Here is a 25867-nt window from a genome sequence, read left to right as displayed (position 1 = left end):
CACATCCTCAGCCAGGGACAGGCTGTGAGCGGCCGTGTTAGCCACATTCTCAGGCAGATGGACGGGCAGGGGACCCGCTGGCCATGGCGCCAGCCAGGGACCGGAGCAGAGAGGAAACCGGCAGGCCCATGACCTGAGAATTGCCCCGTGGGCACCTTGGCCCGTGGCCCATCTCCAGTGGGCGTTCCCGGGCAGGAGTGTACGTGGGGCCCTGTGATTGGCCGGCCCTGCCTCCGCTTCGCTCCCTCCAGTCCGTATAAGCCTCAGACCAGAGGGAGCGGCTCCGTGCCTGGCCCGGGATGGCTCTGACGATGCAGCTGTTCGTTCTGGGTCTGCTCCCCTGGGCCTTCCTCCTGCCCCCTGTGGGCTGGGCTGGTGAGTGGGGGAAGGGGGCTGGGGGTGAGCTGGGTGGGGGCTGTGGGGTGAGTGAGGGTCTGGGGTGTCCAGAGTGGCGCAGAGCTGAGCAGCGGGCAGGGAGCCAGGGACAGGAATTACGTAGGGGTGGGCTGAGGCTTTGAGGATGCGGAGCAGGATCCCAGCCCAGGGAGATGACGAGACTCTTTCTGTGGGTCTGGTCTCCCCCCAGGTGAGATCATCGGGGGACGGGAAGCCCAGCCCCACTCCAGGCCCTACATGGCCTTTCTGTACATAGAAGATGGGAAGGAAATGTCCATTTGCGGCGGGTCCCTGGTGTCGAAGAACTTTGTGCTGACGGCCGCTCATTGCTGGACAGAGTAAGTGCCTCTGGGCTGGGCCGTGGATTGGGGGGCGTAATGGGGGAGGGGAGAGCCAGGAGCTCTGGTGCCAGCGTGGGAGGAAGGCGGGAGAAAGGAGGTGGCCAGGCTGGGGGAGCAGAGCCCAGGGGTCTGACCTGCTCAGGAGATGTTGGTGAGTCTCCAGGGGCCTCTCAACAGACAGCCCAGCCCCAGCACTGGATAAATCAATGGGGCTAAAGCACAGGGAAGGAAGGGATCCCACCCCAGAGCAGCTCTGCAGGGCCCTGGGCTGGGGGCTGGGCATGGACCCCAGCCTGGACCTAGCCAGGAGGGAGGGGCTTAGGCCCAAGCGCAAAGGGAAGGGAAGGGATCTTGGCCCCGCGCTGCCCTGTCCTTCAGGAGCAGAATTTATGATCCAGGCAAACAAGTGTCCATCCCCTAACGTACCCTGTGCTCCCAGCTCTAAAACCATCATCACTGTGATCCTGGGAGCCCACAACATCACACAACGGGAACCGAGCTGGCAAGTGATCCCCGTGCAAAAGCCGATTCCCCACCCGCAGTACGACAGCGAGACTTTAAACAACGACATCATGCTGCTGCAGGTACCGCCCCCATCCCACTGCCCCGCCCCCAGTGACCTCACACTGCTGCAGGTACCGCCCCATCCCACTGCCCCGCCCCCAGTGACCTCACACTGCTGCAGGTACCGCCCCATCCCATCCCCCACCCCCAGTGACCTCACACTGCTGCAGGTACCACCCCATCCCATCCCCCACCCCCAGTGACCTCACACTGCTGCAGGTACCACCCCATCCCATCCCCCACCCCCAGTGACCTCACACTGCTGCAGGTACCACCCCATCCCATCCCCCACCCCCAGTGACCTCACACTGCTGCAGGTACCGCCACATCCCATTCCCCACCCCCAGTGACCTCACACTGCTGCAGGTACCACCCCCATCCCATCCCCCACCCCCAGTGACCTCACACTGCTGCAGGTACCACCCCCATCCCATCCCCCACCCCCCCCACCCCAGTGACCTCACACTGCTGCAGGTACCGCCCACATCCCTCCCCCACCCCCAGTGACCTCACACTGCTGCAGGTACCACCCCCATCCCATCCCCCACCCCCAGTGACCTCACACTGCTGCAGGTACCACCCCCATCCCATCCCCCACCCCCAGTGACCTTACACTGCTGCAGGTACCACCCCCATCCCATCCCCCACCCCCAGTGACCTCACACTGCTGCAGGTACCACCCCATCCCACCCCCCACCCCCAGTGACCTCACACTGCTGCAGGTACCACCCCATCCCACCCCCCCCCCACCCCCAGGGACCTCACACTGCTGCAGGTACCGCCCCATCCCATCCCCCGCCCCCAGTGACCTCACACTGCTGCAGGTACCACCCCCATCCCATCCTCCCACTCATATCCCATTACCCTACCTCTGATCTCAGACTGCTTCATGGCCGTGCTTGTTTCTCCTTGGATTCTGTCTTCCTAGTACCTCGGAGCTCAGTACTGACCCTGATGCTTTTTCTCTTCCTTTTCTGTAGCTGCAGATGTCTGCAAGTATTAATGACAAAGTTGGACTCCTCCCTTTGCCCCCAGCCAATCAGCAGGTGGCGGCTGGGACCCCGTGCAGCGTTGCCGGGTGGGGCCAGACACAAGCAAATATTGAAACTGGCTCAGCTACACTCCAAGAGGTGACGTTGGAAGTTCAGGATGATCGGGTCTGTCAGAATATTCCTTGGCCGAAACTTGTAAGATACAACCCCTCCACCATGATGTGTGTGGGGGACCCAAAGAAGCCCCAGTCCTCTTTTAAGGTAAAACTCACCTGCCTCCTTCATAAACTTTTATTACTACTGGGGGGCTTTCTGTTGCCATTGGTCCAACAGGAAAAAGCAGGGATCCGATCGTACTGCGCTAGGTGCTGTACTAATGAATTGGCAATGGCTGCCCTCTCGCTAGGGAGGCAGAGACCCGCTGGGGCTGGAGGACATAACCCATGAGCGCATTGGAGAGGGTCCAGGGGAGGGCGACCAAAATGATCTCTACGAAGAGAGGCTGAGGGATTGGGGCTTGTTCAGTCTGCAGAAGGGAAGAGTGAGGGGGATTTGGGAGCAGCCTGCAACTCCCTGCAGGGGGGCTCCAATGAGGCTGGAGAGAGGCTGTTCTCAGTGGGGGCAGAATGAGGAGCAATGGGCTCACGTTGCAGTGGGGGGGTCTAGGTTGAAGATTAGGAAAAACGATTTCCCTAGGCGGGTGGGGAAGCGCTGGGCTGGGTTCCCTAGGGAGAGGATGGAATCTCCATCCCTAGAAGATTTCAGTCCCGGTTTGACCAAGCCCTGGCTGGGATGGTTGAGTTGGGTTGGTCCTGCTTTGGGCCGGGTGGCTGGATTGGATGCCTTCTGGGGTCCAGAGTCACCCGAGGGGGTGGCAAGTGGGGCAATTTGCCCCACAGGGCCCTCATGAGATTGTCTGAATTCTGAGACAGGGAGTGCCAGGAAGAAGCCCCCAAAATTGCTTCGCCCCAGGCCTCCTGAATCCTCTGGGTGGCGCTGCTGAGGTCTCCGCCAGCCCTGTGGTTTTGTGACTCTATGAAGAGTTGGGGTTCTTGCTGAGACAGGCTGGGCTGTGGGGGGCTGAGCATACTGTTAGCCGACGGTTAGGGCAGTGAGTGGTGTGTGTGTGTATACTATACACCCGAGACTTTAACTGCCGAGACCGGGGCCCCTTGCAGTGGGCAATCTGGAAGAGGTTGATGGGCGCCCCAATAAGTGTACAGGAAGAGCTTATTACACTTTCGATTTTAGCTGCTAGAATTTGTGATTCCTTCGCAGCGGGCAGCCTTGGGGAGGCTGAGAAGTGCCCCAACGGATTTTGCCACCTGGGTGTGACACAAATTCAGATGCCCAAGCTCTTCCTATACTGTTCCTAATGACCGGCTGAAGTTTTTTTTAAATTGTGCCTGGTTGTGTTACAGCAACTGAAGGAGTTAGGCTAAAGCTTAAACATTTACAGGTTTATTGAGGACGCTTATAAATTATATGGTTGCAATGGCTATTGTTTTATTTTTTAACTGCTGACAAATATATATGTATATATCTAGAAAAAAAAATGGTTACAAAGAAAAATAAAGATAGGAAATAGAAAGATAATGGTACCAAATGACAGCTTAATCTTTAAAGAGCTTTATTCTATGCATGCACAATAACAAAAGGACACATACAGGTACAATTTTTACCCCCTTCTGCGTCACTCGGTCCCAGCGTGTCAGGCCAGGATCAGTCCCTCAATTCCTCGGAAAGACGAAAATACGAGGTGGGCGTCCCCGTGGAACCTCGGGAGGTCAAACACCTCACCCGACCAGCAGGTAGAGGGCAGATTGACACTCAAAAGTGAGTGCGCTGCTGTACCCCTTGGGTCACGTATTTTCTCTTTCTTATCTGTCATGCCAAATGATGCTGGTCTGTCTTTTGTGAGACCAGCTCTTACAAGGGAGTTGTGAACTTAATTTACACTTGTCAGAGAGAGTTGAGAGGATTAAATTGGAAGTGCTGGACATTTTTTTTTTAGTGGGAAATTCCTCTCCCAGGGACTGTGTGTGTTCGAATTAACATGGGTGCCAGCTGGGCACTTCTTGCAGCCTCGAGCTCAGTTTATTGCCTTAATCGTTACTTAGAGTCAGAGAAACTTGCATATTCTGGGCTCGCATTAAAGCAGATCAAAGCTTACTGGCTATGCTGATGTTTTTATTGTTTTTTCTCTGCCCTGTATACAGACATTTTAGAGGGCAAGCAAAATTGTTTGAGGTGGGGTGGGGGCTGTCTGGCTACACAGACACAGCCGGGGTGGAAGGACGGTGTCTCTGAAGTGCTGCTCCGTGTTTGAAGAACACGACTGGCTGAGCCGTTCTCCGACGGTGGCTTGTTCTGTGTTGCAGGGCGACTCCGGGGGGCCCTTCGTGTGCCAGGGAGTGGCCCAGGGCATCGTCTCCTGGGGATCTCCCTCTGGGGTCCCACCCAGAGTGTACGTCCAACTCTCCGCCTTCATCCCCTGGATTGAAAAAAAGATTCATGGGCCGTAACCCTGAGTCCTACCAAGAATCGCTGCCTAAGGCAGGAGCAGCATCACTTCTGTCCGTCGGTTTGGCCCAGAGATACGGCCTGCTTTGCCAAGCAGCTGAAGCTACGCCCCCCACCGCTCAACCTCCCACCCTTCAGCACCCAACCTCGGAGCACTACGCCAGGGAGCCTAGGGGAGTTAGGAGCCTGTTTCAATCCCATTGCTGTTGGCTTCCCTGGCGATCCCAAGCCAGACTCTTCCCCAGGGTCGGACATGAGCCCCGGCCTGCCCACTCTCCCGACCGGATGGAACGGATGCGGTCCGGGAGAGGTGGCAAGCCGGGGGCTGGTCCCGCCCCTCATCTCAGCCGGTCGAGTGTTTGGGGAGATCCTCGTCATTTCCTGACGCGCTGAGCTGTGAGACCTGCCCCTGCCCTGTGCTCACGGAGGCTCTTCCGCATCTTAGTTCCCCCAGGGCGGTCTCAGCCCAGTCCAAACAGAGCAGCTCCCTGGGGGCCCTGGGAGCTAGTCCACAGGAAGGGAATTGAGCCAGGGATGCGCTCAGCTGATTTCAGGTGCAGCTACCTCCCCGACGGGCCCCGTCTGCCCTGCTCGGCCCTGCACCCTGGCGCCTGCTACTTCAGAGCCAGCAACGAATAAAAACCGAATTGCAAAACAGTGAAGTTGTGTCTGTCTGGGGGCTGAATGAACAGTGCGAGCCCCAGACCCCCTAGGAGTTGGTGTCCCTATCCTATCCTCACCCCATACCCCACCCGCAGTGACCTCACACTGCTGCAGGTACCGCCCCATCCCATCCCCCACCCCCAGTGACCTCACACTGCTGCAGGTACCGCCCCATCCCATCCCCCACCCCCAGTGACCTCACACTGCTGCAGGTACCGCCCCATCCCATCCCCCACCCGCAGTGACCTCACACTGCTGCAGGTACCGCCCCCATCCCATCCCCCGCCCCCAGTGACCTCACACTGCTGCAGGTACCGCCCCATCCCATCCCCCACCCCCAGTGACCTCACACTGCTGCAGGTACCGCCCCATCCCATCCCCCACCCCCAGTGACCTCACACTGCTGCAGGTACCGCCCCATCCCATCCCCCACCCGCAGTGACCTCACACTGCTGCAGGTACCGCCCCCATCCCATCCCCCGCCCCCAGTGACCTCACACTGCTGCAGGTACCGCCCCCATCCCATCCCCCAGCCCCAGTGACCTCACACTGCTGCAGGTACCGCCCCATCCCATCCCCCGCCCCCAGTGACCTCACACTGCTGCAGGTACCGCCCCATCCCATCCCCCGCCCCCAGTGACCTCACACTGCTGCAGGTACCGCCCCCATCCCATCCCCTACCCCCAGTGACCTCACACTGCTGCAGGTACCACCCCCATCCCATCCCCCACCCCCCAGTGACCTCACACTGCTGCAGGTACCGCCCCCATCCCATCCCCCAGCCCCAGTGACCTCACACTGCTGCAGGTACCGCCCCATCCCATCCCCCGCCCCCAGTGACCTCACACTGCTGCAGGTACCGCCCCATCCCATCCCCCGCCCCCAGTGACCTCACACTGCTGCAGGTACCGCCCCCATCCCATCCCCCACCCCCAGTGACCTCACACTGCTGCAGGTACCGCCCCCATCCCATCCCCCACCCCCAGTGACCTCACACTGCTGCAGGTACCGCCCCATCCCATCCCCCACCCCCAGTGACCTCACACTGCTGCAGGTACCACCCCATCCCATCCCCCGCCCCCAGTGACCTCTCACTGCTGCAGGTACCGCCCCCATCCCATCCGCCACCCCCAGTGACCTCACACTGCTGCAGGTACCGCCCCCATCCCATCCCCCGCCCCCAGTGACCTCTCACTGCTGCAGGTACCGCCCCCATCCCATCCGCCACCCCCAGTGACCTCACACTGCTGCAGGTACCGCCCCATCCCATCCCCCACCCCCAGTGACCTCACACTGCTGCAGGTACCGCCCCCATCCCATCCCCCACCTCCAGTGACCTCACACTGCTGCAGGTACCGCCCCCATCCCATCCCCCACCCCCAGTGACCTCACACTGCTGCAGGTACCGCCCCCATCCCATCCCCCACCCCCAGTGACCTCACACTGCTGCAGGTACCGCCCACCATCCCATCCCCCACCCCCAGTGACCTCACACTGCTGCAGGTACCGCCCCCATCCCATCCCCCACCCCCAGTGACCTCACACTGCTGCAGGTACCGCCCCCATCCCATCCCCCACCCCCAGTGACCTCACACTGCTGCAGGTACCGCCCCCATCCCATCCCCCACCCCCAGTGACCTCACACTTGTGCAACTCTTAATCTTATCCTGTGTCCTGACTCGATGGTCATTGATTCTGATGCAGTTGAGCCGAGCTCTGACATTGCCCATCCTCACTGTTCTCTCTCAGTTGGCAAGGGATGCGAAGCCGAATGCCTGGGTTGGTACATTGCAGCTGCCCCTCCCCACAGACAGTGTTCGACCTTACACCGTGTGCAGCGTCGCTGGCTGGGGCCGCACCAGCACAGAGAGTCCCTCACACCCAGACACGCTCCAGGAGGTGGCAGTGGAGGTGATGCCGGATGACGCGTGTCCAAGGAAGCCTGTCTGGGTGTATAGTGACTACAACCCCAAGACCATGATGTGTGTGGGGAACCCCTCCTACTGCAGGGACTCTGCCCCGGTAAGTCCCCAACTGCTTCCGTGGTGAATCCATGCCATGAGTGAGGTGTCGGTGGGTAGCAGGTCGAGCGGTGACCAGGCCGTGCCCGGTGCTGGAGAAGTGGAGGGGGAAATGTCTGGTCTCCTCCTGGGTGTCTGCAGGGCCCAGCTTGGCCAGGAATGGGGTGAGGTGCTGAGCCTGGGACTCGGGGTGCAAGCGGGGCCTGGGAGGACGTCAGGGGGTGTCACTGGGCCGGGCGTCAGCAGGGACGGACTCCCTGCGCCCTTCTCCAACTCTGACTTGTTCCCTTTCGCATGGCGACTCCGGGGGGCCCCTGGTGTGCGGAGGGAAAGCCCAGGGCATCGTCTCCTGGGGGCCTTGCAGAGCTCCCGGCGTCTACATGAGAGTTGCGATGTTTGTCCCCTGGATCAAAAACATAACGAAGCCGCCGAGGGACAGAGCCCGGCTGTGAATCACTGCCCAGGCCAGAGCTGCGGCGCTTCTGCGCTTTGGAAGGGCCTGGTGTCGGCTGCTTTGCAGGGGGCTCTGCACCCCCCTCACTTTATATCCCCTCCCCACCATCGCTCCACTCAAACAGTCCCCAGCCCATGAGCATCAAGGCAGGAGCCGAGGGGATTTAGGTGCCGGCTTCCAACCCAGCTCCCATTGGGAGATCCGAACCCTTTGGCTGCCTCTTCTGTAGATACGAGCCCGGGCCTGGGGCAGACCCAGCCGTTTGGAGCTCTCCCACATCGGTGGGGCCAGTGATGTTTATGGCAGATCCTGGCCATTCCCTGCCCTGCTGGGCCCCATTAAACCTGCTGGGATGTTCCCACAGTTAATTCCGGGGGGGGGGGGGGGGGGTGTGCAGCCAGTGCTCAGCGATCCCAGATGAGTTCCCTGATCTGAACCTCTTCTTCCCAGGTGCCCTGTCCTCAGCCCTCCATGTCCCCGGCCAGCCCCCAGCGTGCCCCCGGCCTGCTGCAGTTCACTCCATGCTTCATAGCCAGCACTGAATAAAAATGTTGTTTCAAAACACACGAGTCTGGGAACGATCAACCCCCAACCCTGTTTGAGTAGACAGTGGTTGCAGAAGCATAAGTTTAGGTTCTTTGTCCTGCTTGGCCTTTAAGCACTGTCTGCAGCGGTTTACCTCTGTCAAAAGGTCCTCTAAAGGTTTCGTTTCCCATCCTATACCTATGTGTTTTAACTGGGTCTGGATAGCCGAATTCAATCCATTAACAAAAGCAGCACCCAGCGCCTGCTTAGCAGTGTCGGCTGGGTTGTCGATACCAGAGTGCCTTTCAAACACTTTCCAAATAAGCACCTGGTGATTCATTTTCTTCCTGCTTGCAGGTGTTCATTTTAACCCCATCTGGACGTTTGGGAAAGACTGCAAAAATACTATCAAGCCGTCCGGTTCTAGCCGGGTGAGAGCTCCAACGTTATCTGCTGAGTCCGGGTCTCCGGAAATAGGTCTAGGTGGCCAGCCTGCCTTCTCTGAAATCTTGTTACACTTATCATCAGGCAGAATCGCCCTTAAAAGCAGATCAAGGTCTTGCCAGTTTGGATCATAAGACCGTATTACTAGTGCCACTTCTGATTTGAGTTTTACCGGGTCTTCTTCTACTGGGGGAAAATCTTTGGCCATGGCGCGTAACTCGGTACTGGTCCAGGGTTCGTAAACTCGCATGCACCCTCCTTGTGTTTGAGACTTCCTGTAAAGGATAAGCTGTGGTTGCGGTTGAGCTACGAACTTCCCCCTCTGTGTTCGACTCTGAGGCTGTGTCTACACTGGCATGAATTTCCAGAAATGCTTCAAACAGAATAGTTTTCGTTATAAGTATTTCCGGAAAAGCGCGTCTACATTGGCCACAGATGCTTTTCCGGAAAAGAGCCCCGATCGTCATTTTCGCGATCGAGGCTTTTTTCCGGAAAAGACTACTGGGTTGTCTACACTGGCCATCTTCCGGAACAGTGTTCCGGAATAAGGACTTATGCCCGAGCGGGAGCAGCGTAGCTTTTCCGGAATAGCGGCTGATTTTGTACAGTAGAGCGTCATTGCTTTTCCGGAAATTCAAGGGCCAGTGTAGACAGCTCGCAGCTTATTCCTGGAGTTTCCTGGGACTGGACAGCTGGGACCGGATATGGTGGGGGATTCCATGCCATCCTGTGAATCTGCGCTTGGGAGAAAAGGATACAATTTTCCCAGAGGTGGTGCACTAGGCATAGTTATTACTGTTTTAGGTTGAGCCACAGACACTTTCAGCAGCTTAATCTGCGTTTGCCGTTTTTCTTGGGAATCTTTGAAGCTTCTTAATTGAGATTCTTTCTGTCTTTTAAAAGTTTCTTCATACCATGGTAGTTGGCAGACCATGGCAGATCGGGAGTTTTTGCTCCACGACCTTCGAGAGTGCCTCTTAAATTTAGACTCATATTTGCATCAAACGTCCCTGCTAATGGGAACTGCAGTTTAAGATCGTTTTGGGTATACAAATTCCACTTCTCTAAAAACGTGCAACTATTTTTCCCATAGTGGGTATACATAAAGAAAGCCAGACTGCCCTTAGTAGGCACTGGAATTCCTGTAGACTGACCAACCCCATTTTCTCTGCACACTTTGAAAAACTCTGTGAGTCACCGAACTGGGGGTCGCCTGCTTGCACTGATCCCTCCCCCCTTTTTGCTTGTGAAGCACTGAACCCAAGGTCCACCTGACTTGCAGGGGTTTCCGGCATGGATGGATCTAGAATGGATGTATGGGGATACTGAAGAAATTATAATAGACTTCTATGGATGGGGATAGAGCTAGCATGTATGTGTGGGGATACTGAGGAAACTGGAATAGAGCTCTATCAATGGGGATGGATCTAAAATGAATGTATGGGCGTCTAGCAGAAACTACAATAGATCTTCATGGATGGGGTTGGATCTAAATCTGATGTACAGGGATCTAGAGAGAACAAGAATAAATCTCTGTGGATGGGGATGGATCTAGAATGAATGTATGAGGGTCTAGAGGATACTAGAATAGGCCTCTGTGGATGGGTGTTTGAGTATTCCCAGCCCTGCACTGATGTCAATCAGAAGGGAAGCGGCTCTGGAATGGAGCCAGACGGTGAGATGTTGGTCTGTGTGTGTTGGGGTGAATGTAATGGGGGTTCCCTGAGCAAGATGCACTCGCCCCTCTGAGACGCCTCCGCATTGATGCTGCTGTCACACTGCAAGTCTGTGATAGGCCTGGCACGTACACAGCCATCCACTTGCCTTCCAAGTCCCAGAAATATCTCCCAGACCGGCCTGAGCCAAGTAGCGGGAAGCTCCCGGTCACAGAGGCCTGGGGACCAGGACTCCTGAGTCCTATCCCACGAATCAGACACTGGAAACAGTAACACACGTAAACCTGCCTGGTCACTCGATCAGGGGTTCAGAAGTCGCCGTTCTTCAACAAAGGGATTTCACTGGCCAATTACAGAGAGAGTCTGCAGAACTGGGATTCATGGACAGATTGGACACCTGGGCTTGAACAGAAATATTAACTGGTTAAAGCACTACAAAGCCCATTTCCCCTGCCTTTGGCATATGCATTTTCACTTCAAAAGCTATGGAAGGGATCCCTTCAGCCTGCTTAATTACCTTCATTAACATGGGTCCTACAATTGGTAGTCAAGCTAGTTTTGCGTTAGTATAGATCTTGAATTCTCTTATTTCCACTCAAACACAAATCTCATGATAATATACATTATAAAACATAGATCGTAGTTAGTCTCGGCGGTACCACACGGCCACTTGCTGTTCTTAAAGTTATAAATAAACACGGCTCCCCCCCCGGTTCTGTTTGTTGGTTTAAACCTGATGCCTACTCCTGACATTGGGGGACCCCTCGTTCTAGAGCTTTGAGAACAAATAAATAACTTTGCCTCCTTCACTTGCACCACACTCATCCAGATTTTCTAGACCTCAATCCCATCCCCCTTTTTTTCCAAGCTGAAAACTCCCAGACATAGGACACTAGTTCCAAACCCAACATCTTTTTTTTTTTTTTGCCGTTTTCTGAACTTTTTCTGTGGCAAGGGAACTTTTTGGAGACGAAGCAACCATGTCTGTACACAGGATACCAGACGTGGGTGCCCCAGGGTGTTAAAGAGATTTTCTGCCTCATTCTCCATCCCTTTTTCAATGATTCCTACCATTCGGTTTGCTGTTTGGACGGACACTGCGCTGAAACTCTCTGCGGTTCCTCCCAGATATCTCCTTCAATGCCCCTCGGTGGTTCTGGGACCATTCAATGGTTGGATGCGGCTGGTCGCTCCAATAAGAGTCACTGAGCTGATTCGGAGGCAGCAGGGGGACTGGTTGGGACTTCCCACGCAGACATGGCTGGACCAGGGATGCTCCTGGCTCTGTGAGATCCATTCCCTGACAGGAGATGACACCTCCCCCAGTGGCCAGGGACCAAAAGGACAGGGGATGGGTTGAGCCCTGTTGGGGGCTGATACACTGAATAAGGCAGCAGAAGTGTCAGTCGCTGGACATCTGTCTGGGGAGCAGAGATGCTCTCTGTGTCACGTACACAAGGTCTGAGGCGGGAGGCTGGTATCAGGGAGATCAGAGCCACCCGTATCTGTCTCACACAGGAGCAGGGTTTGGTTTATCACCCGGCGCTGATACTGATCCGTGCTGCGCCCAGCCCGTGGGAACCGGATGGAGAGGGGTAGATACGGGGGGGGGGTCACAGCAGGGCCAGCAGCACAGAGATGCCCTCGGACAGGGGTGGGCAAGTGATTTGGCCTGCGGGTCACATCTACGACCTGACACTGGAAGGCGGGATGAGGCACAATTTGGGGAGGGGCTCTAAGAGGGAGGTTACTTATGAGGTAGTAGGAAGGTTCTTGGGGTGTGGCGGGTTGGGGGGAGGCTCTACTGGATTAAACCAGCCCTCTCCGCTCTGTGTAACCCGGCGCCCCACACTGGCGGTGTTACAGCCACACCGCTCATCCAGACCCACCACCACCCTGCCCAGGGCATCAGGGATGAGAACCTCAGTAGCGCACCGCCCCGGTGCTGGGGAACAGAAGCTACAGAGAAAGGGGCCAGATGGGGAGGGGCTGGGGGCCAGCCCCAGCTGGGAGGTCAGGGCAGTACAGAAGGTCCAATATGGCCCGTGGACCGAACTCTGCTCCCTCTGCCATGGAGGGAAAAGGCCTCGTGTCTCCTGCTGCCAGCAAGTGGGTCTGGTGTCTGGAGTGAGCAGAGGGGCAGGAATTGTCCCCTCTGGCCCCCCTGAGATCTCGGGGCTGGGGGATCTCACTGCAGACTGGCCATGGGGCGTTTCTGACCCTGGTGGATGGGGAAGGCAGTGTTAGCCACATCCCCAGGTTGACAGACGGGCAGAGGCCCCGTCGCCCATGACACCAGGCCAGGACCGGAGCAGAGAGCAAACCTCCCGCTAGGTGGGTGTAGCCTGAGAATTGCCCCGTGGGCACCTTGGCCCGTGGCCCATCTCCAGTGGGCGTTCCAAGGCAGACGTGTACGTGGGGCCCTGTGATTGGCCGGCCCTGCCTCCGCTGTGCTGTGCCTGGACCATATAAGCCTCAGACCGGAGGGAGCAACTCCGTGCCTGGCCCAGGATGGCTCTGATGATGCAGCTGTTCGTTCTGGGTCTGCTCCCCTGGGCCTTCCTCCTGCCCCCTGGGGGCTGGGCTGGTGAGTGGGGGAAGGGCGCTGGGGGTGAGCAGGGTGGGGGCTGTGGGGTGAGTGAGGCTCTTCCCCTGCCCCACCTGGAACTGAGGGGCTATTGGGACCCCCCAAGACTCTGCTGAGTACCCCTCGGGATCTCTGCCTATGGGGAGTGTGGATCGGCTTGTAGAGGGCTTCTGTGGGACCCCACCCCCAAGCCGTGTGTCCTACTTGGAGACGTAACAAGCTCCCAGCAGGGTGTCTAGGGAGAGTCGCTAGGAGCAGCTGGTGGAGAGGGGCAAGAGCAGGGAGCTAAGGGGAAGGGCTCGGACCTAAGAAACTTGGGATCCTTTCCCAGCTCAGCCCAGGATCTCTGGGGGAAATTAAACCTGTCTCTGGGGCTCTTATTTCCATGATTTGCTGACGGGAACCAGGCACCCGAACCCTTGAGGAGCGCACTCCCAGGTCCCCCGCTTCCCATTATGAAGAGCAAAAATGCTGCTGCCTGTGTCTGTTTGTTGCAGACACTGCTCGGGGAAGGGCCGCGGTGAGGAGCACAGTGCGAGGTCCCTGAGCTGGGCCTAGCTCCCGCAGTAAAGCCAATCACTGCCGTTCCTTCACGGGAAGATCCCTCGACACTCCCACCCGCCCGCCAGGATCCGAGCAGATCCCAGGAGATTTTTCCCGAGGGACATTCTCCCTTTGCATTCTCTACCCCATCACCAACCTTTATTTCAGCCGCCAAAGCCTGACCATTGTCCCGTCCACATTCCCCAGCACGGGCGGGGAAGAGCCGGGAGCAAAAGACAAAAGCTCAGCCAGGACGGAGGGGGAAGGGCTCCCTGGGGGAGGGTTCGTTCAGTAAAACCACTTCCCCTGGCAGCCGTATTGTGGTGAGTCGGGCGGGGAGCAGCGGGCGGGTGGAGACGCAGCCACACAAGCCCCGTCCGTGCCCTGCTGGGGACGGTCCAGACCCCACAGAGCTGAGCACGCAAGGCAGGGCGACGAGTGCCCCACTCTTGGGGCGGTTCGCACTGATTTCCCCTCCCTGTACCCGGCCAGATGAAAGCTCCAGATCTCCCCTCCAGCCCCACGGGGGGCCCAATGTAGGGCAGAGCTGAGCAGGTGGTACGGAGGGATGCAGAGACCTGGATCCCCCAAGCAGAGAATCACAGCGGCCCTTTCTATGGCCCTGTTCTGCCCCCAGGGGAGATCGTCGGGGGAAGGGAAGCCAAGCCCCACTCCAGGCCCTACATGGTCTACCTGGAAATACGACGTGGAAAGAAGACTAGTAGCTGTGGCGGGTTCCTGGTGGCGAAGGATTTTGTGCTGACGGCCGCTCACTGCAAGGGAGAGTAAGTGACTCTGGACAGGGACGCGGTGGTGGGGGTGGGGTGGAGTCATCAGGGGAGGGGGACCTGGGAGCTCTGGTGCCGGCTTGGGACACAGAGGTCGGTCAGGGGGTGGCCAGGCCTCTGCAACCCACAGCCCAGCCCCTTGCCCAGCATAGGGCAGGGAGGGGGGAGGGGTCTCACCCCAGGGCAGCTAAGTACGGACTGAGCCTGGATTGAGATGGGAAGGGGGAGTTGAATGGGATGAAGCCGACACTCCATCCCAAAGGGGAGGGCTGGAATCTGAGAGACGCCCTGAGAGCCCCGGGCTGCCCTGCCCCTGCAAGGTCAGAATTTAAGGGTCAGAAACACACACGTCGGAGCCCTTCCCCTAACGCCCCACGTGCTGCTCTCGGCTTTTACAGCAACATCACTGTCACCCTGGGAGCCCACAACATCGACAAACGGGAACCGAGCCGGCAAGTGATCCGAGTGCGACAACAGATCCCCCACACGGAGTACAATGATAAACCTCATAATAACGATGTCATGATACTGCAGGTACCACTCCACCCCACCCTCCACCCCCAGCAACCTCACACTGCTGCAGGTACCGCCCCCATCCCATCCCCCACCCCCAGTGACCTCACACTGCTGCAGGTACCGCCCCCATCCCATCCCCCACCCCCAGTGACCTCACACTGCTGCAGGTACCGCCCCCATCCCATCCCCCGCCCCCAGTGACCTCACACTGCTGCAGGTACCGCCCCCATCCCATCCCCCACCCCCAGTGACCTCACACTGCTGCAGGTACCGCCCCCATCCCATCCCCCACCCCCAGTGACCTCACACTGCTGCAGGTACCGCCCCATCCCATCCCCTACCCCCAGTGACCTCACACTGCTGCAGGTACCGCCCCATCCCATCCCCCACCCCCAGTGACCTCACACTGCTGCAGGTACCGCCCCATCCCATCCCCCGCCCCCAGTGACCTCACACTGCTGCAGGTACCGCCCCATCCCATCCCCCACCCCCAGTGACCTCACACTGCTGCAGGTACCGCCCCATCCCATCCCCCACCCCCAGTGACCTCACACTGCTGCAGGTACCGCCCCATCCCATCCCCCACCCCCAGTGACCTCACACTGCTGCAGGTACCACCCCCATCCCATCCCCCACCCCCAGTGACTTCACACTGCTGCAGGTACCACCCCATCCCATCCCCCACCCCCAGTGACCTCACACTGCTGCAGGTACCGCCCCATCCCATCCCCCACCCCAGTGACCTCACACTGCTGCAGGTACCACCCCATCCCATCCCCCGCCCCCAGTGACCTCACACTGCTGCAGGTACCGCCCCATCCCATCCCCTACCCCCAGTGACCTCACACTGCTGCAGGTACCACCCCCATCCCATCCCCCACCCCCAGTGACCTCACACTGCTGCAGGTACCGCCCCATCCCATCCCCCACCCCCAGTGACCTCACACTGCTGCAGGTACCACCCCCATCCCATCCCATCCCCCACCCCCAGTGACCTCACACTGCTGCAGGTAACGCCCCCATCCCATCCCCCTCGCCCAGTGACCTCACACTGCTACCGGTACCGCCCCCATCGTATGACGTCTATGTCTTTTCCCTTTAGTGCAACCCTCATGTTTATCTTTATCTTTCCTATGTCACAGCTGGCGAAGGCTGCGAAGCTGAACAAATTTGTGAAGACCATCGCCCTGCCTGAAAGCAATGGAAGGGTGCAGCCCGAGACCATGTGCAGTGTGGCCGGCTGGGGCCGCACTATCGCTAAGAATAGTTCATCAGCTGCCAACGCGCTGCGGGAGGTGGACGTGGAGGTGCTGGAGGATGACAAGTGCTCGGGGTATCGTCGCTACGACCCGGCGACCATGCTGTGTGCAGGGCAGGCACAGAAGGGCAAAGATTCTGCAAAGGTAAATGTGATCCTGGCTTGAAGCTCTTCGTGCATCGTTGCTCCGACAGCGTGTGTGGGGGATCGGGCTGAGACAATTGGGCCAGGCTTGGCAGGGGCCAGGGAGGGGCTTGGTCACATCGGGGTTTCACTGAGCCGTTTTCCCTCCATGGTCTGGTTTCCGCTGCAGGGCGACTCCGGCGGCCCCCTGGTGTGTGGGGGTAAGGCCCAGGGCATCGTCTCCTGGGGGCCCTACACCCCCCCGGGAGTGTACACGAGAGTCTGCACTTTCCTCAGCTGGATCCACAAGAACATGCATCGGCTGCAGCCCAGAGCCCTGTCCAGGGTCCCTGCATAGCCCGGCTCTGCCTCGCTCCTGTGCCTTGGAGAGGCCCAAACATCAGGCCTGCTCGGCAGAGGGGCTGACTGCCCCACAGCCCAGCTTGAGTTTCCTCCCCCTTGCAAGCTGCAGTCCCCTCCCCCAACCACTGTTCTGCTCTGGTTGTGCCTAACCCATCAGGAGACTTAAAATCCAGGTTCAGGGCCAGGTGCCCCTTGGCCAGGGATCGGCTGGGTCATGTTCATGAAAAGCCAAATTCTAGGATGACCGGGCGGGTTGAAGCTCTCCCCGGTGTGAGCCAGGATAGTGACAGCTGGTGGGAGCTCTTCCCTGTAACGTCCACCGGCCTGTTCCTGCTGGAACCGCCCCCAGCCCTGCCCTCTCGGGGCCTTCCCCACACGCTGGCCCCCTGGAGTCGCCTCTGCCTGTCCCAAACACACCCAGTTCCGGAGGCGGCCAGGCCAGCGGGAGGGGAACTCCGGGATGTCTGCACTGAACTACTGCAGATCAAACATCTGCCCTGATCCGCCCCTGCCCAGCTCCCCTGCCTGGCTGCATTTCGCTGCCTGCTCCGTAGCCAGCCAGTAATAAAGTGAAGTTATAAAAAATGGCTCCTGACTGACGCATCCACCCAGAGCTTTGCCATCCAGAGCAGCGGCTGGACCTGCCCAGGCCAGGAGGGAAGGGACCTTATGGGCAGGCCGGGCTGGTGGTTCATGCTCTTGGCTGGGCCCCAGCACACCTGGGATCAGCGATGTCATGGGCCACGAGGGTCTGGGGGTGGGACCTGCACCCCTCGAGGGTGAGACGGACACGAAGGTTACTCAGGGGAGAAAAGGTGCTTGTGCCCCCATGACGGACCAGGCCAAAGGGCTCCTCACAGCCCCAGAGCAGAGACCTTCCCAAACAGGCCACACACCAGTCACACCGAGCGCTTCAGATGCCAGTCCGGGCAGTAGGAAGCCTCCTGAGCAAAACCCCTTGGACAACCCAGCTCTCCCTGTGCCACAATCAGCCCCGGGCCTTACCCACAGTTAAGGGGTTATAGATCCCAATCGACCTACCCCGAATGCTCTTTGGGTCTTTCTGGTCCCAAAGAACCCGCCACACATCCTCGGTCAGATTCCACTCTGCATCTCGCCCACTGGAGCACGCTGGGCCAATCCCTGAGAAGCTACAATCTGTGTGAACAAAAGAGAGGAGAGGCTGAGAGCGAGGTCGTTAAGGAGAATGTGTCACATACACCAACGACGCGGTTCTCGATGCAGGCTCGGAGCAGAGATGTTACAACCTGCTGGCTTAAAAGTCTCCGGAGTCCATCCCTTGTCCCTGGAGTCCCGCTAATTAGCATCGTCCAACTGAACCATTGTTCTGTACAAGAGAGAGTGAAGGTCGGAGCAGCACATTCATAACCCCACATACAGACCTGACACAGGGACATGAATAGCATACGCAGAGCCAGTAGGACATGAGCTTTCATTCGACACCTCACACGGCCCCCTTTGTGCAGACATTGGGGCAACCACCCTCTCTGCCCCATAGGCACAGCAATGATCTGGTTGCTCCTTTTAAAATCCAGTAACGTGACAGCCATTACTTGTCCTGACCCCTGAGGCTGCTACATCTGAAACAGAAATAGGTTTGAAAGAGCTCTAGCTGCAAAAAATCAACTCTTCTACTTCCTACCCACCCACCTGTCTGTCCATCCATGAATCCATCCACCCATCCCTACATCTCTATTTAGTCTGTCTCAATCTAGGTGTGTCACTGACCTATTATCTATCTTCCTATCTATCTAGAGGAGGTGTATGGAGATAGATGGATTGGACCTACATCTCTTAGCCTTGTCCCCTGTCCATGGGGCACCAGATCTGTCTGGGGTCAGACCCAGACCCTCTCCCTGGGGAAGGGAGATACACACACACACACACACACACACACACACACACACACACACACACACAGCAGTGAGCATCATAAGTCCAGCAATTCCTGCAACCCATCTCCTGGCCAACATTGGAAAAGATCTCAGAGTCCTGGTGCGATGGGCCCGGCGCTGGCAGGGCTGGGGAGATGGGATTAGAATGGATGTGTGGGGATCCCATGGAAACCAGAATAGATCTCTGTCAATGGGGGTGGATCTAAAATGAATCTTAGGGTATGTCTACGCTACAAAGTTAATTTGAACTAACAGACATCTAGCCCAGTAGCCTGTATGCCCACATTGGCCAGTGCCAGGTGCCCCGGAGGGGGCGGGCCAAAGCCGATGATCAGATAGAACACCGTGACCCTGGGATTGAAGAGGAACATTAACTGCTTAACACCCGACAAAGCCAATTTCCCCTGCTTTTGACATCCGCATTTTCACATCGAAAGCTATGGAAAGGACACATCCAGCCCGCATTAATATGGGTCCTACAATTGGCAGTGAACTGGTTTTGCTGTATTATAGACCTTGGAATCTCTTACTTTCACTGCAACCCATCTGTTGAAGTGGGTTTTACAGAACAGCTCATGATAATATACATTATAAAACATAGATCGTTGTCAGTCTCGAGGGTATGTCTACACTACAAAGTTAGTTCGAACTAACTTAGTTCGAATTAGTTAATTCGAACTAAGCTAATTCAAACTAACGGATCCAGACTAAAAAACTAGTTCGAATTAGCGTTTTGCTAATTCGAACTAGCATGTCCACATTAAGTGGACCCTGAACCAGGCTTAAGGATGGCTAGAAGCAGTGCCGGCAGGGCATCAGAGGAGGACTTAGAGCATGGAGATGCTGTCTCAGGCTAGCCGAGGGCTGTGCTTAAAGGGTCCCGACCCCCACCCCGGACAGACAGTTCTCAGGGGTGCCCCGCTTGCAAAGCAATCCTGGCTTGGAGTGCCCGGAGTACCCACACTGGGCACATCACAGCACTCGGCCATCAGACCGGCTGCACTTGCCGCAGGCTGCCATCTGGGGAGAGTGGGCAATTGGGGGGCTGCAGGAGAGCTTCCACCCCAAAAGCCTGCAGAGCAAGCCCAGTCCTCCCCATCAGGGGCACATACCCCATTCCTCCCTCACCTCCTTCCACTTACCCTTCCCTAGCCCCTCTTCTTGATGTACAAAATAAAGGACAATTGTGTTCAAAAATGGAATCTGTCTTTATTGAACAAAACTGGGGGAGACTGGGAAAAGGAGGTGGGAGAGGGGAAGAGAGAGGCTGAGAGAGGGGAGGGCAACTAAAATGATCAGGGGTTGGGAACAGGTCCCATATGAAGAGAGGCTAAAGAGACTGGAACTTCTCAGCTTAGAAAAGAGGAAACTGAGGGGGGACAGGATAGAGGTCTATAAAAGCAGGAGTTGGGTGGAGAGGGTGCATACAGAAAAGTTCTTCATTAGTTCCCATAAAGAAAACTAGGGGACACCAAAGGAAAGGAATGGGTAGCAGGCTTCAAACTAGTAAGAGAAAGTTCTTCTTCACAAAGCAAAGCGTCAACCTGTGGAACTCCTTGCTGCAGGAGGCTGTGAAGGCTAGAACTAGAACAGAGTTTAAAGGGAAGTGAGATCAAGTCATGGAGGTTGGGTCCATGGAGTCCTATTAGCCAGGGGGTAGGAGTGGTGTCCCTGCCCAAGGTTTGTGGAAGGCTGGAGAGGGATGGCACGAGACAAATGGCTTCGTCACTGTCTTCGGTCCATCCCCTCCAGGGTCCCTAGGGTTGGCTGCTGTCGGCAGACAGGCTACTGGGCTAGATGGACCTTTGGTCTGACCCAGTATGGCCATTGTAAGCTCAGGGCTCAGGATCGGGGATCTCAGTGGACCCCCTTGATTTTCATGCACTCCTGCTCCTGGGTGGCCAAGCTGGCAGCTCTCCTGCCCTAGACGGCCGCTTTCCTGTGCCTAGTGCGGAGGTCGTGGACGAGGTCCACGATGTCCGCACTAGCCCAGGCGGGTGCCCGCCTCTTGCGGTCCCGGGCAAGCTCCCGGGAGCCGCCAGCCTGGTCCCGGGAAGAGGGGGAGGGCTGGGGGGCATCGGGTGGGTGGCTTGATCCGTGCCAGGTGCAGGGTCTGCTGGCTGGGTGCTGGCAGGCTTGCACCTGGCACGGGCATCGTAGCCAGCCCGTGCCCCTTTAAGGAGTCCGGGGCCGGGAGGGGGGCAGTAGAGTTGCCCTGGTGTTGGCCAGAGTGGCCACCAGGGAAACCTGGGGAGGGCTAGCCTCCCACTAGTTCGAATTAAGGGTCTACACAGCCCTTAATTCGAACTAGTAAATTCGAACTAGGCTTAATCCTCATGGAATGAGGTTTACCTAGTTCGAACTAAGCGCTCCGCTAGTTTGAATTAAGTTCGAACTAACGGAGCGCTAGTGTAGCGCCTAGGAAAGTTAGTTTGAACTAACGTCTGTTAGTTCGAACTAACTTTGTAGTGTAGACATCCCCTGTTTCTCTGAAAGTGGATGATGGGGAGGGATTACCTATTCTGTTCCCTCCCTCTGGGGCATCTGGCATTGGCCACTATCAGCAAACAGGACCCTGAGCTGGATGGGCCTTTGGTCTGACCGGGTCTGGCCATTCTCATTCAGAATCACTCTTCATGGCTTACTGAGGGCCTGTGTTTCTTCAGATAATCAAGGTGAGAGTTTATTTAAGGCCTGGTCTGCACTAGGAGCTTAGGTCAAATTTAGCCACCTTGGGTCAATTTTCTAAACAATGAGTCCACACTGCCAAAGCTGGTCCCACACTGCAACTTGAGACCGTTGCTCCCCATTCTGCCATTTGACACCCCTGAGAACAGCCTCTCTCCAATTTCTGTCTACCCTTCAGGTAGAATCCTAGAGCACTAGAACTGGAAGGGATCTCGAGAGGTCATCGAGTCCAGTCCCCGGCCCTCATGGCAGGACCAAGCACCGTCTAGACCATCCCTGACAGATGCCCATCCAAGCTGCTCTTCAATATCTCCAGAGATGGGGATTCCATAACCTCCCTGGGCAATTTATTCCAGCGTTTCACCACCCGGACAGGTAGGAACTTTTTCCCAACAACCAACCTAAACCTCCCTTGCTGCAGTTTAAGCCCATTGCTTCTATTCCTGTCCTCAGAAGCAAAGGAGAATGATTTTTCTCCCTCCTCCTTGTGACACCCTTTTAAATACCTGAAAACCGCTACCATGGGTGGTTGAAGGCTGCTCTCAAATCCCTCCCTCTTGCTTCTCTTCTGCAGATTAAACAAGCCCCAATCCCTCAGCCTCTCCTCGTAGATCATGTGCTCCAGCCACGTAATCGTTTTGTTGCCCTCCTCCAATGCGTCCACATCCCTTCTGTAACGGGGGGCCCGGAATCGGATGCAATACTCCAGATGGGGCCTCTTCCAGATCTAGGCATCTATGATTTTATGAGAGACTGTTGTCGTTCATGGTAGAGATGATGGACTGCCATTTATGGTAAATTTTTATATTCACGTCAGCCAAAGAATGAAGAAACAAGCTTATCTTTAAAACAGTTAGAAGGGATACTTATCTACTTCCTTCACACGGGGGTCTTCTAGGAGCAAGAAGGGAAGCGGATGTGTTAATGCACACATTCTGTCCTTTATTAGAAAACAACTCTTTCAACGTTTTTTTTAATACAAAAACCAGACTAAATGACTTATAACCCGCAAAACTGCTACGTCTTCACAACTGACATATCAGTAAGCAGGGATCAATCTTCCTACATTTTGATTGTACTAAATTAAAATCTCCGTGTGTTCAGTAAAACTTGGCAGCCTTGTAGTCTTAGAGCAATTTTTTTTTTAAGAATAACCCATATAAACTCCCTTTTATGGACAGTGTTCATATTCCACTTAGTTGGTTTTCAGGTTCTTTTAAAAAAGGCCAGGCCAGTGTATCTTAAACAAGCGTCTGTCACTGAACTTGCACAAAATATTCCCAAACAAGAGACTTTTGGTCATAGCTAGGTTCAAACTGGTTTACACGGTTCGCTCAAGGCTTGTGTGTCTTCAGATAATCAATGTGGGTGTTTATCTTAGAAGAAATGGCTCCTAGTTTTCAATTATATAGGTTTCCCTTCCAATTTTTGGAAGTAGCTAATTTTTGTAGAAGTTGCCTTCTTAGGCTGTGTCCAGACTCAGGGGTTTTTTCGGGAAAAGTAGCCTTTTCCCGAAAAAACTTCCCCTGCGTCCAGACTCAAGCCGCGTTCTTTCGAAATTAATTCGAAAGAACGCGGCTTTTCTTTCGATGGCGGTAAACCTCAATTTACGAGGAAGAACGCCTTCTTTCGAAAGTTCCTCTTTCGAAAGAAGGCGTTCTTCAATGTAAATAGGGCGTCTTCGAAAGAGAGCATCCAGACTCACTGGATGCTTTCTTTCGAAAAAGCAAGCCGCTTTTTCGAAATTTCTCCGTGCAGTCTAGACGCTCTCTTTCGAAAGAGGCTCTTTCGAAAGATGCTTTCGAAAGAGCGTCTTTCGAAAGAAGCCTGCAGTCTAGACATAGCCTCAGTGTCATGCACTGTACAAACCTGCAGGTTGTTTTGAATGTTTTGTGTCAGTACTGGGGAAAGTTCTTTCCCAGTTTACAAAGGCTAGAGGGTCCGTATTTTTCAACGTGAGATTGTCGGTGGCTGTATCTTCGAAGAGGGGCCGTTGGCTATAAAAGTTGCATACTTGCTCTATAGCACTTTTCTTCTAGCAAAAGCTGAAGAAGTGAGTGAGGATTTCATTGTGGGACAGAGGCCGTCTGTGTTGGGAAGGTGTCTTGTTGTATTCACAGTTAGACAAAGAATCAAGAAACAAGATTCTCTTCAAAGCTGTTAGAAGGGAGTTTTATCTACTTCCTTCGCATGGTTGTCTGCGAGCGACGGAAAGGGAGGGGGACCTCGTATTACCTAATTTCTCTCCTTCCTGGCAAAAGAGCTCTTTAAATAATTATTTTATATCAAAGCCGTACTAAATAATGTCGGATGGGTAATACTGCGATGGCGTCACAATTGATGGATCTGTAAACAGCTGTGGATTTTCTTTAATTGTGATTAGATCATTTTGATTCGCTGCTGTTCAGTAATATTTGGCAGCCCTCTAGACTGACGGCAAATTTTTTACATGGCACACAGAGGGGGACCTGCACCCCTGTAGGTACGGGCAATTGAAGCTCCCATTGGCTGCAAAGGATGATCCATGGCCAATAGGAGCTGATTGCTGGTACTAGCAGAGGCGTAGGTAAATACAGGGGTAGGGACCCGCAGGTGCTAACCCTGGCAGACTGGATCTGGCCCGTGGGCTGCAATTTGGATAGAATATCTTACGCATGCTTAGGTCACCAAACGTCTAAAACATATTCCTAAAAAAGAGACTTCGCTCTGTTACAGCTCGTTTAGAGCTTGTGTTTTTGATTGACGGAGGGCTTGAGTTCCTTCACGTATCCAGCTTGGTGTTTATCTTAAAAGTGTCTCCTTCTTGTAAAATACAAAGTTTTCCCTTTACAGTTGAAAAAAGTCACTAACTGTTGTGTCAGCTGCTTTCTTCGTGTCATCCAGTAGAAAACCTGCTACTGGTGGCTCTTTTGAACTTTTATTGTCCATGATGGGAAAAGGACTTTCATGCTTGAAAAAGTTTATGGCTCATGTCATTTTATGGCGTGTGGTCTCTTGCAATGATTGTGGGTTTGTCGAATTTTAGCTTTTTTCTTCACTCAGCACATAGGCAACCTGTGGAACTCCTTGCCAGAAGATGTGGTGAAGGCCAGAACTTTAACAGGGTTCAACAAAGAGCTAGATAGATTCATGGAGGTTAGGATTGGTATCCCTAGCCTCTGTTTCTCTGGAAGTGGGTAGGATCATGTGAGGATTACCTATTCTGTTCCCTCCCTCTGGGGCATCTGCAATTGACCCCTGTCAGCAGACAGGATACTGGACTAGATGGACCTTTGGTCTGACCCAGTATGGCCATTCTTGTGTTCTTATCTTAGAAGAAGAGCCTTTGGTTGTAAAAAAAAAAAAGTCCTTACAGATGTTTTCTTTGAAGCAAATAGACCGTTGGTGGTTGGAAGCTCTGTCTTTCTGATCATGGTTAGCCAAAAAATTAAGAAATGAACTTATCTTTAAAACGGTTAGAAGGGGTTTTTATCGACTTCCTTTGCACAGTTGCCTTCTGGCTCCCGAAAAGGGAGGGAGCCCTTTTGGTCTATTGAATACAGTGGTACTGGCAGGTTTTCCGCTGGATGACGCTAAGCCAACAGATCATGCAAAAACAATTAGCTACTGTGTTTCCAGATTAAAACAGTGAACCTGGTATTTTCTCCTCCCTTTCTGTTTTGACGATAAGTTCTTTTCTTAATGGTTGGGCTAAGACATCAAACCTTCAAAATCCAGGACCGCTGGTGTCAGGGTCCCAAAAGTGTGTTTGAGTAAGGAAGTTTGCTCAGTCCTTAGCCATGCCGGCCATTAGGTCACCCAGAGGAATACAGCCCAAGCTCTGAGGCTACGTCTACACTGGCCCCTTTTCCGTAAGGGGCATGTAAATTTCACCTATCGTCGTAGGGAAATCCGCGGGGGATTTAAATATCCCCCGCGGCATTTAAATAAAAATGGCCGCCGCTTTTTTCCGGCTTTTAAAAAAGCCGGAAAAGAGCGTCTACACTGGCCCTGATCCTCCGGAAAAAGCGCCCTTTTCCGGAGGGTCTTATTCTTACTTTTCAAAGTAAGAATAAGACCCTCCGGAAAAGGGCGCTTTTTCCGGAGGATCGGGGCCAGTGTAGACGTTCTTTTCCGGCTTTTTTAAAAGCCGGAAAAAAGCGGCGGCCATTTTTATTTAAATGCTGCGGGGGATATTTAAATCCCCCGCGGATTTCCCTACGACGATAGGTGAAATTTACATGCCCCTTACGGAAAAGGGGCCAGTGTAGACGTAGCCTGAGTGTTTAGGGCCATCCCTGTGACCCAGCACCATCATACCTGTGCTCCCCCAGGTCCCTCATCTGGTGGGCTACGTACTCCCACTCCCTGGGAGAATTTCTGCCTTGGGTTGCAGGAACCCTCAGCCATTTCCCCATCCCCTGCTTGCAGCTCTGAGACACACACTGGGCAGGAAGCAGGGAGCTGAGCCAAGCCGGCAGGTGACTCAGCATCGCCCGCGTTCTCC

At 55.3% G+C, this 25867-nt stretch overlaps 2 protein-coding genes across 2 annotated transcripts; both read left to right on the top strand.

Moving 5' to 3' along the window:
* Positions 1-220: 220 nt before the first annotated feature.
* Positions 221-5558, top strand: LOC149521013 (granzyme B-like). Its single transcript, XM_089774461.1, has 5 exons — positions 221-375; positions 587-734; positions 1177-1321; positions 2282-2554; positions 4675-5558. Exons 1-5 carry the CDS (start codon positions 300-302, stop codon positions 4816-4818), a joined length of 786 nt encoding a protein of 261 aa, XP_089630587.1. The 5' UTR covers positions 221-299; the 3' UTR covers positions 4819-5558.
* A 7547-nt stretch (positions 5559-13105) lies between these two features.
* LOC142821329 (mast cell protease 1A-like) lies at positions 13106-19600 on the top strand. Its single transcript, XM_075912211.2, has 5 exons — positions 13106-13186; positions 14367-14514; positions 14916-15051; positions 16176-16436; positions 16605-19600. The coding sequence occupies exons 1-5, from the start codon at positions 13111-13113 to the stop codon at positions 16770-16772; spliced, it is 789 nt and encodes a 262-aa protein (XP_075768326.2). The 5' UTR covers positions 13106-13110; the 3' UTR covers positions 16773-19600.
* Positions 19601-25867: the final 6267 nt, after the last annotated feature.

The sequence above is a fragment of the Pelodiscus sinensis genome, chromosome 30, assembly GCF_052426305.1.
Source record: "Pelodiscus sinensis isolate ZL-2025 chromosome 30, ASM5242630v1, whole genome shotgun sequence".
Taxonomy (NCBI): Eukaryota; Metazoa; Chordata; order Testudines; family Trionychidae; genus Pelodiscus; species Pelodiscus sinensis.
This window is presented reverse-complemented; position numbering and strand designations above follow the sequence as displayed.

Excerpts from the sequence above, each read along its gene's own strand:
- LOC149521013 (XM_089774461.1), top strand. The coding sequence starts at position 300 with ATGGCTCTGACGATGCAGCTGTTCGTTCTGGGTCTGCTCCCCTGGGCC. Across the intron at positions 1,322-2,281 it reads ACGACATCATGCTGCTGCAG|CTGCAGATGTCTGCAAGTAT; the intron begins GTACCGCCCCCA and ends CCTTTTCTGTAG. Across the intron at positions 2,555-4,674 it reads AGCCCCAGTCCTCTTTTAAG|GGCGACTCCGGGGGGCCCTT; the intron begins GTAAAACTCACC and ends TCTGTGTTGCAG.
- LOC142821329 (XM_075912211.2), top strand. The coding sequence starts at position 13,111 with ATGGCTCTGATGATGCAGCTGTTCGTTCTGGGTCTGCTCCCCTGGGCC. Across the intron at positions 13,187-14,366 it reads GCCCCCTGGGGGCTGGGCTG|GGGAGATCGTCGGGGGAAGG; the intron begins GTGAGTGGGGGA and ends TTCTGCCCCCAG. Across the intron at positions 14,515-14,915 it reads GCCGCTCACTGCAAGGGAGA|CAACATCACTGTCACCCTGG; the intron begins GTAAGTGACTCT and ends CGGCTTTTACAG.